This window comes from Triticum aestivum, chromosome 2A, assembly GCF_018294505.1.
Source record: "Triticum aestivum cultivar Chinese Spring chromosome 2A, IWGSC CS RefSeq v2.1, whole genome shotgun sequence".
NCBI classification, from domain to species: domain Eukaryota; kingdom Viridiplantae; phylum Streptophyta; class Magnoliopsida; order Poales; family Poaceae; genus Triticum; species Triticum aestivum.
This window is the reverse complement of record NC_057797.1, coordinates 583,982,961-583,994,311: the sequence shown is the minus strand read 5'-3', so window position 1 is coordinate 583,994,311 and position 11,351 is coordinate 583,982,961. Positions and strand designations below refer to the sequence as shown.

The 11,351-nt window shown below is 48.8% G+C and overlaps 1 protein-coding gene across 4 annotated transcripts; it reads right to left on the bottom strand.

Annotated features, from left to right (window-relative positions):
- Positions 1 to 5,150: 5,150 nt before the first annotated feature.
- LOC123189558 (protein STICHEL-like 2) lies at positions 5,151 to 10,983 on the bottom strand. Of its 4 annotated transcripts, none has more exons than XM_044602003.1 (8): positions 10,676 to 10,983; positions 8,032 to 9,680; positions 7,736 to 7,955; positions 7,296 to 7,484; positions 6,935 to 7,135; positions 6,145 to 6,847; positions 5,913 to 5,985; positions 5,151 to 5,591 (listed from the first exon to the last, which is right to left on the bottom strand). In XM_044602003.1, the coding sequence occupies exons 2-7, from the start codon at positions 9,580 to 9,582 to the stop codon at positions 5,916 to 5,918; spliced, it is 2,934 nt and encodes a 977-aa protein (XP_044457938.1). In that variant the 5' UTR covers positions 9,583 to 9,680; positions 10,676 to 10,983; the 3' UTR covers positions 5,151 to 5,591; positions 5,913 to 5,915. The 4 variants fall into 4 exon arrangements, with proteins under 4 accessions (XP_044457938.1, XP_044457937.1, XP_044457936.1 ...); XM_044602002.1 differs by having other exon boundaries at positions 5,151 to 5,515; XM_044602001.1 differs by having other exon boundaries at positions 5,151 to 5,468; positions 10,525 to 10,982.
- Between the last annotated feature and the right edge of the window lie 368 nt (positions 10,984 to 11,351).

Sequence of the window (11,351 nt, the reverse complement as noted above, 5' to 3'; positions counted from 1 at the left end):
GGCTGGGCATAGTGGCGGGTGGCACGGGCGGCGGACGGCGCACACGCTCGCGGCGACGGCGGCTACATGCACGGCCGTGCACGCACACAAGCTGCTACGGCTGCATGCTAGCACGACCGCAATGCTCCATTGGCCGGCTAGCTAGCACACGACGCTGGCTTCGACCGATGGCAGAGGTGGCGTTGCTCGCCGGCCGGCGGTGGGGGCGGGCGCGGCGCGTGGCTCGCGTGCATCTCTCGCGCGGCACGGCCTAGGAGTTGACCACTGTGTCATGTCAGCGCCTAAGTGTGGGCCATCCCTGTCATAATCATGTTTAATTTCAGCAAACTACCATGAGGCAGAAATTAGTGTTTTTTAGAAAAAATAGTCGAAAAGTGGTAGTTTTCGGCACAAATTTGTAAAGTGGTAGTTTGTAGGCACGGTTCCGTGAAATGTGGTAGTTTTTTGTTAAATATCTAGGGAACCAAGCTCTTCGCCATATTGGACCCCTGCTAGAACGTCGGGGACGCATGTGCCGGGGACGCGCCAAGCACTTCGTCAATCCCGACCCTACCTCTTGTGCTTCGTTCCTCCACATGCTCCGCACGGCAAGTTTCGTGTCTAGGAAGGGTGTGCTCTTCGACAACGTTCGTGCCCCTCGTATCGGCGATCTCGACATTGATAGCATCCACCTGGCCACGTTCAACGTTTCTGTGTGCTCCTATTTGTATCTTTTGCGACGGTGATCTCTCTGCCAAGCAAGCACTGCTCTTTTGGGCTCCCGCACTGGCCTTTGTTTAGAGTTTTGCACTCCGGGCAGATCCACGGTCGATAACATTCCAAACAAACGAAAAGAATGGAGCCATACACTGCCGTGCGAAGATGGGGTTTTATCTCATCACTGCGGATCTTAAAGGATTTTTTACCCTGTGACTACCATCCCAACAAGATAGGAGGTTTGTACTTCCAAAAAAAATTTAAAAGCACGAGAGAGGGTTTGTTAGGATCGACGCAGAGAATCCAGGGCGAGGAGGCCGCATTTGCCGATGTGGCGCTCCCAACCTGCATGCGTATATATACGGGGTGGTGGTTTCCCAATTCTCTCTCTCTCTCTTCTCTCTCTCTCTCGCTTCCCTGGAAACTTTCTCCTCCTCCACCCCCCAAAACCCAACTTCTGCCACATTGCCAAGACCACATAAACCCGGGGGCCGCGGCAGTTCGACCACACAGCCGTGCGCCTTGCCGAAATTCCATGTGATCCCAGCACCCCTGACCTTGTAATCTGTTCAGGTATCTCCGTCCGGTGTCTTTTTGGGGTGGAGTTCGTGGGATTCGGAAGGTCTGGTAGATGGGGTGGTTATCAGATCAGTTTCGGTCCAGTGTCTTCGTGTAGGAAAGGGCAGAAAAGGAAGGATCTTCCGTTTTTGTCCATGAAAAATCCGCATTAGTTTTTGTTCGTTAGTTCTTGGTTGGGGCGACTGCGGCCGCAGTGTGGAGAATCGGGGTTTTACGCGATGGATGTCGGTACTGCAGCACAGATGGTGGAGGCCTCCACTTTGTGATCTTCGACCTTGATTGGATTGTGTTTGACGAACATGGATCATCTTTTTTTTGGCATGTTCCTTGGTTGGTTGAGTGCGTTCTCCACTATGATGCTGCTGACTGATCCTTGATCAGGGATGCATCTATATAATTGATTGCTTGACCACAGACCTGTAAGATCAGAGGTGTGTGGGTCCGTCGTAACCAATTTCATCTCCAGAATTGCTTGACTTAGGGTCACATCTCTCCATTCATCATGCTATATGATCATCATGTAATTATTATAATGTCTTCAATACTGAAGTTGCAGCATGAGTTACATTACCATGTACTATATAATTGGTTACTGTTTTGTACTCTTAACAAAATATACAATGTATGATCTGACTGATTGCCTTCTCTACAAGAATGTTCATGTTTTGAAAAAAAAATTAAAAAAAGCAATGCATGGCTTAGTTACTTTCTCTACAAGAATGGGGTTGCCTTGTTTGCAAGGACCCTGGGTTCATACATTTATAGTCATTTGACAACTCAGTATGTACAATTTACTAAATATATATATACTTTTTCTCTCAATAGTTGCAGATCATGGAGTGCCCAATGGATACTACAGCAAGCAACGCCGCGCTGGTGCCCCGCAACATAGTGAATGATGCTGCTGCCCCGCGTTCTCCTTCGCCGGATCCAGAAGCTGAACTTATGAAGCGCCATTTCTCTGGAGAAGAAGCCGAAGGGCAATTCCCCCTGACCGCGAGCCCATCCATTCTCCTCCACGTGCTCTCATCCTCTGGGCTGGATCCTAAAGATCTTGCTGCTTTGGAGGCAAGTTCTACAATTACATTCTTAGTTCTCACGACTTTTGAGTCTTAAAATGCTGGTTATGAATTATTGTGATGACACAATGATGTGGAGATGTTTTGCTGTTTCAGGCTACATGTAAATTCTTCAGAAATCCCGCAAAATTCCCACCAGACTTGCAATTACCACTTCCGGAACTTGCAGCATTCGACATGTGCCAGCAAAGGGCCATGTTTAAGCCGATGAAACCAGAAGAGAAGGAGTGGCTGAAGCAAAGGTGCGGGGGCTCTTGGAAGCTTGTTCTTGGATACATTTTGGTCGGCGAGAAGAATTGCCGCCGCGGGAAATCTCAGGTCACTGCTGGACCAGGCCACAGCATTGTGGTCACCGCAAGTGGGGCCGTATACTCATTTGGCATGAATTCCTCGGGCCAGCTAGGCCTTGGGGACACAGAAGACAAGTTCAAGCCATGCCTTATCAGGTAAGAGTACGTTGATTTGGTTGAATTTTGGGAATCTTGTCTGCCGATGTAACAAACTGTTGCTGCATTTGTAGGTCTCTGCAAGGCATCAGGATCACGCATGCCGCGGTTGGATCGAGTCGAACAATGCTCGTGAGCGACACGGGAAGTGTCTACGTATTTGGAATCGACACCTTTGGGGGGTATAGTTTGAATGGAGCACTTGCTACTGACTACGTTAACATGCTTGCAAAGCGGACACAAATCACAATTTGGCCAGTGTGTCGCTGGTCCAAATGCGATAGCAAAAAATTCACTTGAGGCGCTTAAGCCTTCCACACCGCAGCGCTCATGACGGATCTAGTGGCACCGAGGAATTGCACCTTGTACGCGGAGGCCGCTGAACTTCCAAGTGATGCCGTCCTCAATTTGAGCGTCAACAAAAGATATCCCAAAGTGGAATGATCTCATGAATGTGATAGAAGGACCAATGCGAAGGGAGTTTTAATTTTGGACGGCCAAGCCCTCGTCCTCCATAGACGAAAAAGGCTATTCACTCCGCTTAATAGCTAAAGCACTGACCAACAAGTGAACCGATACAAACTCACGCCACCACCACACACAACATACACCTAAGGCAAGATATAAAGGTGCCAGTCACCGCCACACTACCCCCACGGCAACCAAGCAAACTAGAGATACACGAAGAAGAACTGCTTAATGCCGACATAGAGCACCCATGAGCGCTCCACCGAGGAAGATGAGATGGACATTGCCGGAGCGAGGGCTCAAAGACGGTGCCTCCAAGAAGGGTGCGACTTCGGAAGCCGCCACTGTCCGATCCGGGGATCAAGTTTTCAGCTGGAGCATCACGAAAGGGGTGGGAACACCACAACAAAGCCTGTAAAGACGAACAGACATCCGCGGACGCCGTCGTCGTCGACCGGTCCAGGGACGGGCAAGTGGTGTACCCCGGTGCTCAAACCCCTCTGTCACATCCACACTCCGCCAACCACCCGCAACCATGTTGCCCGAGTGGCCGTGGCTGTTCGCCCGCACCCCAGCCGCGTGATCCGCCATGATCATCATGCCTCCCACCGCCAGGGTCGCCGCCCTGCATCCAGACCACCCATGAGAACATCAAAGGATGCGACTTTGACCAAATCAGCCAACCCAAACACCGTCGGCACCGCCAGCGACCACCCTACCTCAAACATTGCCAGAGTTGCGACCAGAGAGCGCTAGGCCAAGGAAAGGGGGAGGGGGAGGAGCGGCACATGACCACGACCGACACCCCTGCGCCGGCGACGGGCAGCTCGACCTCGTCAGAGCACCCGTTCCTCCTACCGGTCTCCCCACCAGAAACACCCCTGTTTCGCCCTACCATGGTTGCCGGCCCGGACCGACGTGAGGCCACCGGCAGCCGCCCATCTGTCAGAGAAGAGGAGATCAGCCGCCACGGCAGCCTAGGGTGGGCCCAAGGGAGACCCTCCCGCGCCGCACGCAAACATCCAGACGCCGGGGAGGATGGACCCGACCGGACGCAGGAGCACGCACCACCAAATCCCACGAGATCCCGAGAGCCCGCAGTCGCCACACCGCCAGCCACTGCCCAGGCCGCCGGCGCACCACCATCCGACGCGCACGCCGCCGCAGCCCGCCGCCCCCGTGCAAGGCCGACGCCTGCGCCCGATCCAGCCGCCCCGCGCCGGCCTACTTGGAAGAGTGCAAGGGAGAGGAGAGCCCTGCCGCCGCCAACGCTGAGGGACGAGGAGGGGAGGGAGGTTGAGTGGCAGCTAGGGTTTCCCCCCGGGCCGCTCACGGGAGCGGCCGGGAGGGAGGGAGGGCCCTCGTCCTCCATGGCCTCCACCTCCGTCGATTTCCCCCTCCCGCCATCTCCGACCAAATCCCCTTTGCACCGTGCCCTACACCGCGTCTTGTTTTTGCGCCCGACTCTGGCTCGCTAGAAACGGTCGATTCGAGCGTTCCCAACAAGCCAGGGTGTGGTGGCTTCGGCTTCCGGTAAGTTGAACTGGAAGATCTAGGCCCCCTCTGCGGATGGGTGAACCTAAATCTGAATTGCTTCCTCTTCAAATGATAACTGTCCGTTCTTCATGTTATGTTCCTAAGGATATGTTTGACAAGTACCTATTCTCTATTAAAAAAATGTTTGACAAGTGGTGCTTGAAATGTTTGTTTTTTAGAAAGAAATAATAATAAATAGATAAAGTGTAGTACAATATCCCAGAAAACCACTGAATTTGAAAAAACAATTAGCAAGACATTTCAGGTATAGAGGGGCTTGTTTGATGCGCTCACTTCATTTTCCGCTTCTGCTACAAAAGGTATTCAAATTTAGAAAACTTGGATGTATCATCGGCATGCTGTACAAATCATCACTAGCATTATTTGGTTCTTTCATACAAGAAGTGGAAACAGCCTCTCCAGGTCTCTTGTCAAATCTGCTTAGCTAAAAATCTGACTAAATGCAGCCTACAGACAACAGGTTCCATCATTTGTTTTACAAATAACAAGAACTCGCTCGGTGCAAATGCATTTAGACTGAATCCAGTCCACAGACTCTCCTAAAAAAATTGCTGCCAAAGGGTGCCAATTCTCCAGCTTCAGGCAAAATTTTGAGTTTGCAGAATTTATGTGATTGTGGTTCATCATCCTTGATCATCCATTTCTGCATCCCAAAGGCCACAACATAAAAAAAGCTGAATGCGGTGGAACCTAAAAAAAGAACATATCAAACTATTTTTCCGACGCATTTAAAAAAACATGCCAATTGTTCGAGGCCTTTATGTTCCTGTAAATTTTCATGTAAAACCGATCAGTTGTGTGCCCCATGAAAGAAAACTAGTTTGGTGCATAACTTTTTTTGTTTTTTAGAGAATGGGAATTCGAATTATTTTACCAGGACACAAAAGGCTCCTTTTTTATTAAAATGTACAACCATGTTGAGGATTCAAAACACTATATGCGTAAGTCAGAAGGGGTGGGGGCGCTGCTCAAACATGTACATGCTGATATGTGGTCAAGAAACCACATGGCAACTAGTAACATAGCAGCAAGACCTCTAATTGCATGGCCTACTGATGCAGTGATGCCCAAATACAGGGCAATGTACCTGTTAGATTGACTGTTTAGGGCCCTTCCAGCAGAGCAGGTTCGAACCAAACCCAGAAGAAGTCTTGATGGACCTGCAGGACAAACAATGAGTATGGTGTTGCACTGTAAAATCTAGAGACAGTAATGTGATTGAGTATTCAGTTCTCTAACTAAACGTTTCCTACCGAACATATACTAATGAAGAAGTAAAAAAACTGTTAGGAAATGTCAAGGACTTTCAGATAACTTACAAGTCCTCATCTCTCGAACCGTAAGTAGCTCTTGAATTCGATCTTGGACACTGCTCATACGGCCCATATGTGCAGAAATATGTATCGAATTCTTTCTTAGGTAGGAAACCCATTTTGTTGTGTGGCTGGATCCTGAAGCAGATTGTGTGTGCTGCATCTGACGAGAAGAACCTCTTTTGCAGCTTCAATGTTCGTGAGAAGCAATTCGGCTGAAGGTCAGGCTCCTGGATGCTGTCGAAACGACCCTGCTCACTTGCGCCCTTGGAGTAGTTAGTCTCCGACCTACATGTCCTTGTCAGGTCATCAGTCATGGATCTGTTTGATGTCAAGGTGCTCCGGGCATCGTCCTCGGAGCCATGAACTGTTGGCTTAGAATCAACACGTTGCACGATGAATGGCGATGGCTGCTGACTAGAGGAGTAGCCTTTGTGAGGTGTTTCTCTTGCTCCAAGCCTCACAGGTTCATCCTCATCTGTCACTGTGGAATCTGACAGCTCTTGCTTTCGTCCCGAGCAGCCGAGCAGGTTGAATGAGTGTCTCTTTGACCTTGCATCTTTCCTCGCTGCACACGGGACAAGTTTGAATCTAACCTCCACATTGAACCCGAGAACGTGCTGCAGTACTCCTTGTATCAGGCTTTGCATTTTCTCTGCCCTTGATAGGTGATCCGGGTGACTAAATCCAACTTCAGCTATAGCCACCTCTGCAAATGTTCACATTTAGTGTGTCATAGTCAGCACAAACCTATGAGAAGGCCAAAACCAAGAAAAACATGGCACACCTGAATTACCTTCGGTAACATGGACTGATGATAGGATTCCTTCTTTCTTGAGGAAACTTCTGGCTGATCTTGATTGACACTTCCCAGTGGCTCTCCTCCAGATGTTTTCAAGCTTAAGCCGTCTACAGTGTCTCTCGGAACAGTTGGACTTATTGCTGTTACACGCATCGCAGAAATTGGAGCTTGAGTTTACCTTGGATACCCAGTCATCTGCACATAACATCAGAAATATTAAACTATCATTCTGTACAGGCACAAGTACACATACTCCCTCGGATCCACATAATTGTCACTGATTTAGTACAAAGTTGTACTAAATCAGTGACAATTAATATGGATCGGAGGGAGTAATATATTTGAGTGTGCTTACCTGTATATCCTGTTGCTGAGCGTGCATGCATGTCATTTGTTTCTGCTACTATGTCAGATTCAGAACTGCCAAACTGCAAAAGTGCAACAGTAACCCAAGTTGCCTTATTTCTTGATGTCCTCAACTGTTTTTCAGTTTCTGACAGTATTTTGAGTGCATGTCTTAGTTTCTCTATACCAACATCTGCCACTGCAAGATCATTGGAAAATAGTAAGGGTAAAGAAACTTAGGGGAACAGAAGGGTATGTGGATAGCAAACTTTTCATAGTTCCAAATGCACTGGTTATCAGAACATGCCATACCATTACTGATTTGACAATATAGAGGGTAAAAAAATGAGAACACAAAACACTCCATATTATCAATTAATGCATTGAGCCTGCAGTCGTTAATGATAATATGTGAAAGTAGAAAAATCCATTCAAGGAAAGAATACATACACGCATATCTTCCCAAGAAACTTTTGCTGACTTCTGTTACCGCAGATTGGCATCGTCCTGAGAGAATGTCCATAATAAGGTTTGCCAGCTGAGAGACCAGCTGCAGGGGATCAACTGACGACGCCATAAGTTCCCGAGCTCGTCTAACTGTATTGGTTGTGTCCGATGACAGTGCTAGATCAAGCAACTCAATCAACTCATCATCAGAAACCAATCCTACCTGCAAATAACAAATGTAGAAACATTATTATACTGTGTAACTGGCAATAGTCATTACTATAGGTAGTACTACTCACAAGTTCATGCACAAGAGAAATCGTGACCCTCTTCCCAAGCAAACTAAGTTGATCCAGCATTATTTCAGCGTCTCTAAGAGAACCATTAGACTTTGCAGCAATGAAGTGCACCGCATCATGGTCAAATTCTAACCCTTCATCTACGCAGATTCTCTCCAACCTGTTGACAATATCTGCAACCTTTATCTTTGGAAAATGGAACTTCTGGCAATGTGTGACGGAAGTGCGAGGCAAGCTATCTAGATCAGAAGTAATCATAATGTAGACAGCATGCCGGTATGGCTCATCAAGACTCTTCACTATTGCCGACCAGGCATCTTCTAGCAACAGATGGCATTCATCAACTATGAAAACCTTGAAGCGTGACGAGTATGGGACAAGAGATGCACTCTTGAGAAGTGCCTTTACGCGGCCCAAATGATCCATTTTTGCTGCATCAATTTCTTTTACGTCCCTGCTCCTCCCAGAGAAGAGAATGACACACTCTTTACAGAACCCACATGGCCTTTGCTCTTCGAGAGAGAGGCAATTTAGAGCGGCAGCAAAAATGCGTGCCGTAGACGTCTTGCCTGTACCCCGGGGGCCATGGAACAAGTACATTGGAGCAATCTTTCCTTTGCAAGAGGAATACAATAGGGACTGAGCAACCACATTGAGGCCAATCAGTTCACTGAATGATCGAGGGCGAAATTTTTGGCTTAAACACCTTGGTGTCTCGGTGTATGGTACATTTTCTTGGAACGGTACCTCAGTCCCCTCTGGGGATAGGAGAGGTTGCTCTGGACCATCACTATCGGAATAAAGATCGCGGTACTTTGATGCTCCTGACCAGCAGTAGCTTATACCGCATCCACTGAAGTTTGATCCTACAACATCATTCGACCTCACTCGTGTGTCCTCAGTTCCATGCCCTACTGTGCTTCTTCTGGACCCAACTGAGCGCGCTTCACTGGCAGACATACAAGGGCTGCCAACGCGGCTCATTGCAGCAGAAGACTTGCCCTTGAATTTGGAACGCCTTTTCACTTCTTCCTCGCTCTTCTCTGGCAAAGCGAGATGTGCCCGTTCATAGGAATTCACCTCCTCCTCTTCCTTCTCCTCCACCACGTTGGTTACTATATTGTTTGCCAACTGCCGAAGGGAGCTATGATTAGAGTGGTTAGAATCCACCGATTTCCTGTGACCATCCCCGCGGACACGATGAACTTGCTTGTTTCTTGGTGGGTTGAAGCCTCTGATCCTAACAACTGAAGATTTCCTGTAAGATGCAGTTCTTGCATTTGGTGCCCGGAAGCTTCGCTCTGACCCCATGGTAGCTTCGGCTTCCAAATCCACATCCTCTTCAATCAAATGATGGTGTGCTGACCTGCTTCCTTCCATCATCGCTCCATTGCTAGAAGCAGTCTCCCAGATCATACTGTCAGAAGGAGATGCATACTTGCTCATAGAGTTTGTTGCTGGATCCCGCAGCGACCTCACTCGCTTGAGCTGCACCAGGGTTCTTGACAGTGGGACATCCACGGAGACGGAGTGGCGCCTCATGTCAGTCATTTTGAATCTGTATTACACAGCAACAATATCTGATTATAGTTCAGTTCTGGCTGTTTCCTTGAATGTGGCTGCTTCCATTATAACAGCGTCGCAGGAACCTGAAGTAAAACAGTAAAAACGCTCAGATTATAAAGTTTATTTTGATTTCTCCGTGCAAAGGAAACAATGAGATGCCTTAATGATTGCTCAACCCTACATTGCAAACGCATCTTCGAGAAGTAATAAATGGATATTGACATTTTCGTGTTTCCAAAGATAAATTGAGAGACATGTACGACGCCCTACAACAGTTAAATCCGGGACCCCAAAGATAGGATGATTGTAACGGTAACCCTGGAGCATTTATATACACAAAAAGAAGATTACAAAATTAAACCCGGGCCCCAAAACGCTCCATCTTATTATGAGCATTTCTATGCAGATTAAAGGAAAGAAGGTGGCAACCCAAAAATGCTCTGTTCAGCTACCAAGCGGAATAAAATGGACCGAAGAATCGGCCGTCACTTCTTCTATTCACTGAAATAACATAAAGTAAAAAAGCAGTACACGAATAATCCACACAGCCTCTGCTTTTCTAACAAACATGACAGCAAAAAGAAAGAATGTGGAGAAAACAGAAGCCAAAAAAGGTCAAATCAAATCTTGGCCACCCAACCGTATCTGTATGTACAAGTAGCAATCACCAAAATCAAATCCAGAGCAATGGGAAGCATCCATCTGGGACTACAAAAAATGGGCCAAATCTTGGTCCCATTCGGACCCATTCCCCATCCAGGAAGCACCTCCATTTCCAAAAACAAATAAAATCCAACTCACACCTGGTTAGTTTTGTATCGCACAAATGTCACAGAGCTCATAGTCCTCCTGTCGTAAACACACAAGATGTAAAGTAGAGAAGAAAACACAAGATGCGAAGAAGCGGAGCTGAAGCCAAGAACAGACCCTCGGCTGCATTATCTCCTTGGCCATCGACCGCATTGCAAGAACCACAAGATCCAGAACGAGATGGAAGAACAAAAAGGAAGGCCAGGAACAGGGAGGCGCTCGTGAGGAGCAGGGGTGGCAGGGAAAGAAAGGGATAATGGCTTCTCACTGCAGGGGCCTGGTCGAAGCCTCGGCGCATGCACGGCCGGATGGCAGATCACGGACGCGGCACGGAGCGCGGCGGCGGCGGCGGTGACCGCACCCGCACGGCAAGAAAGAACAGGCAGGGTTGAGCTCCTCTGGTACGCTGCGAGTACAATTAGCTTTAGCTCCGCAGAGCGCAGCTGTAGGAGAGAGAGGGAGACATGGAGGGCGTGAGCAACGGGCAGCGTGTGGTCACGTGCTCACTGGCAGAATGGCCAAGAAAAGGCTCAGGTTGAGGGGTTAAAGAAATGCTGCGTCGCAGCGGTCGCTGTGATGGTGTCCGTGGCCATGGCCATGGGTGTGGTGTGGGGCACTGGGCCGTAGGCGTAGGGGTCCTGCTCTGCCTGCCTGCCTGCCTCGGTGCCGGTTCCGAGGCGATGGCGTTTCCGTGGTTTGGCTCCACGGCGGAGGGCGGTGTCGCAGCCTTGCAGTGCACTTGCGGGGAGGGCGGAGAGAGAAAGGCCGATAGCCTTTTTGTTTTGTTTGCTTCTCTTTAATGGCGAGGAGGAGGTAGCGCTTTTCTGCGCAGGCAGCACCTCTCTCTTACGTGAAATTGCAAATGGCACCATGGGCACAACCCGTAGCCGAGCCCTTACTTCCAATATGCCATACTGGCAGGGCCCGGACGTCAAGTTTCCACA

Coding starts and splice junctions, on each gene's coding strand:
- LOC123189558 (XM_044602003.1), bottom strand. CDS start 9,582: ATGACTGACATGAGGCGCCACTCCGTCTCCGTGGATGTCCCACTGTCA. Junction 7,485..7,735: donor TTTCTTGGGAAGATATGCGT/GTATGTATTCTT, acceptor ATGATCTTGCAG/TGGCAGATGTTGGTATAGAG. Junction 5,986..6,144: donor GGTTCGAGAGATGAGGACTT/GTAAGTTATCTG, acceptor TTTGTCCTGCAG/GTCCATCAAGACTTCTTCTG.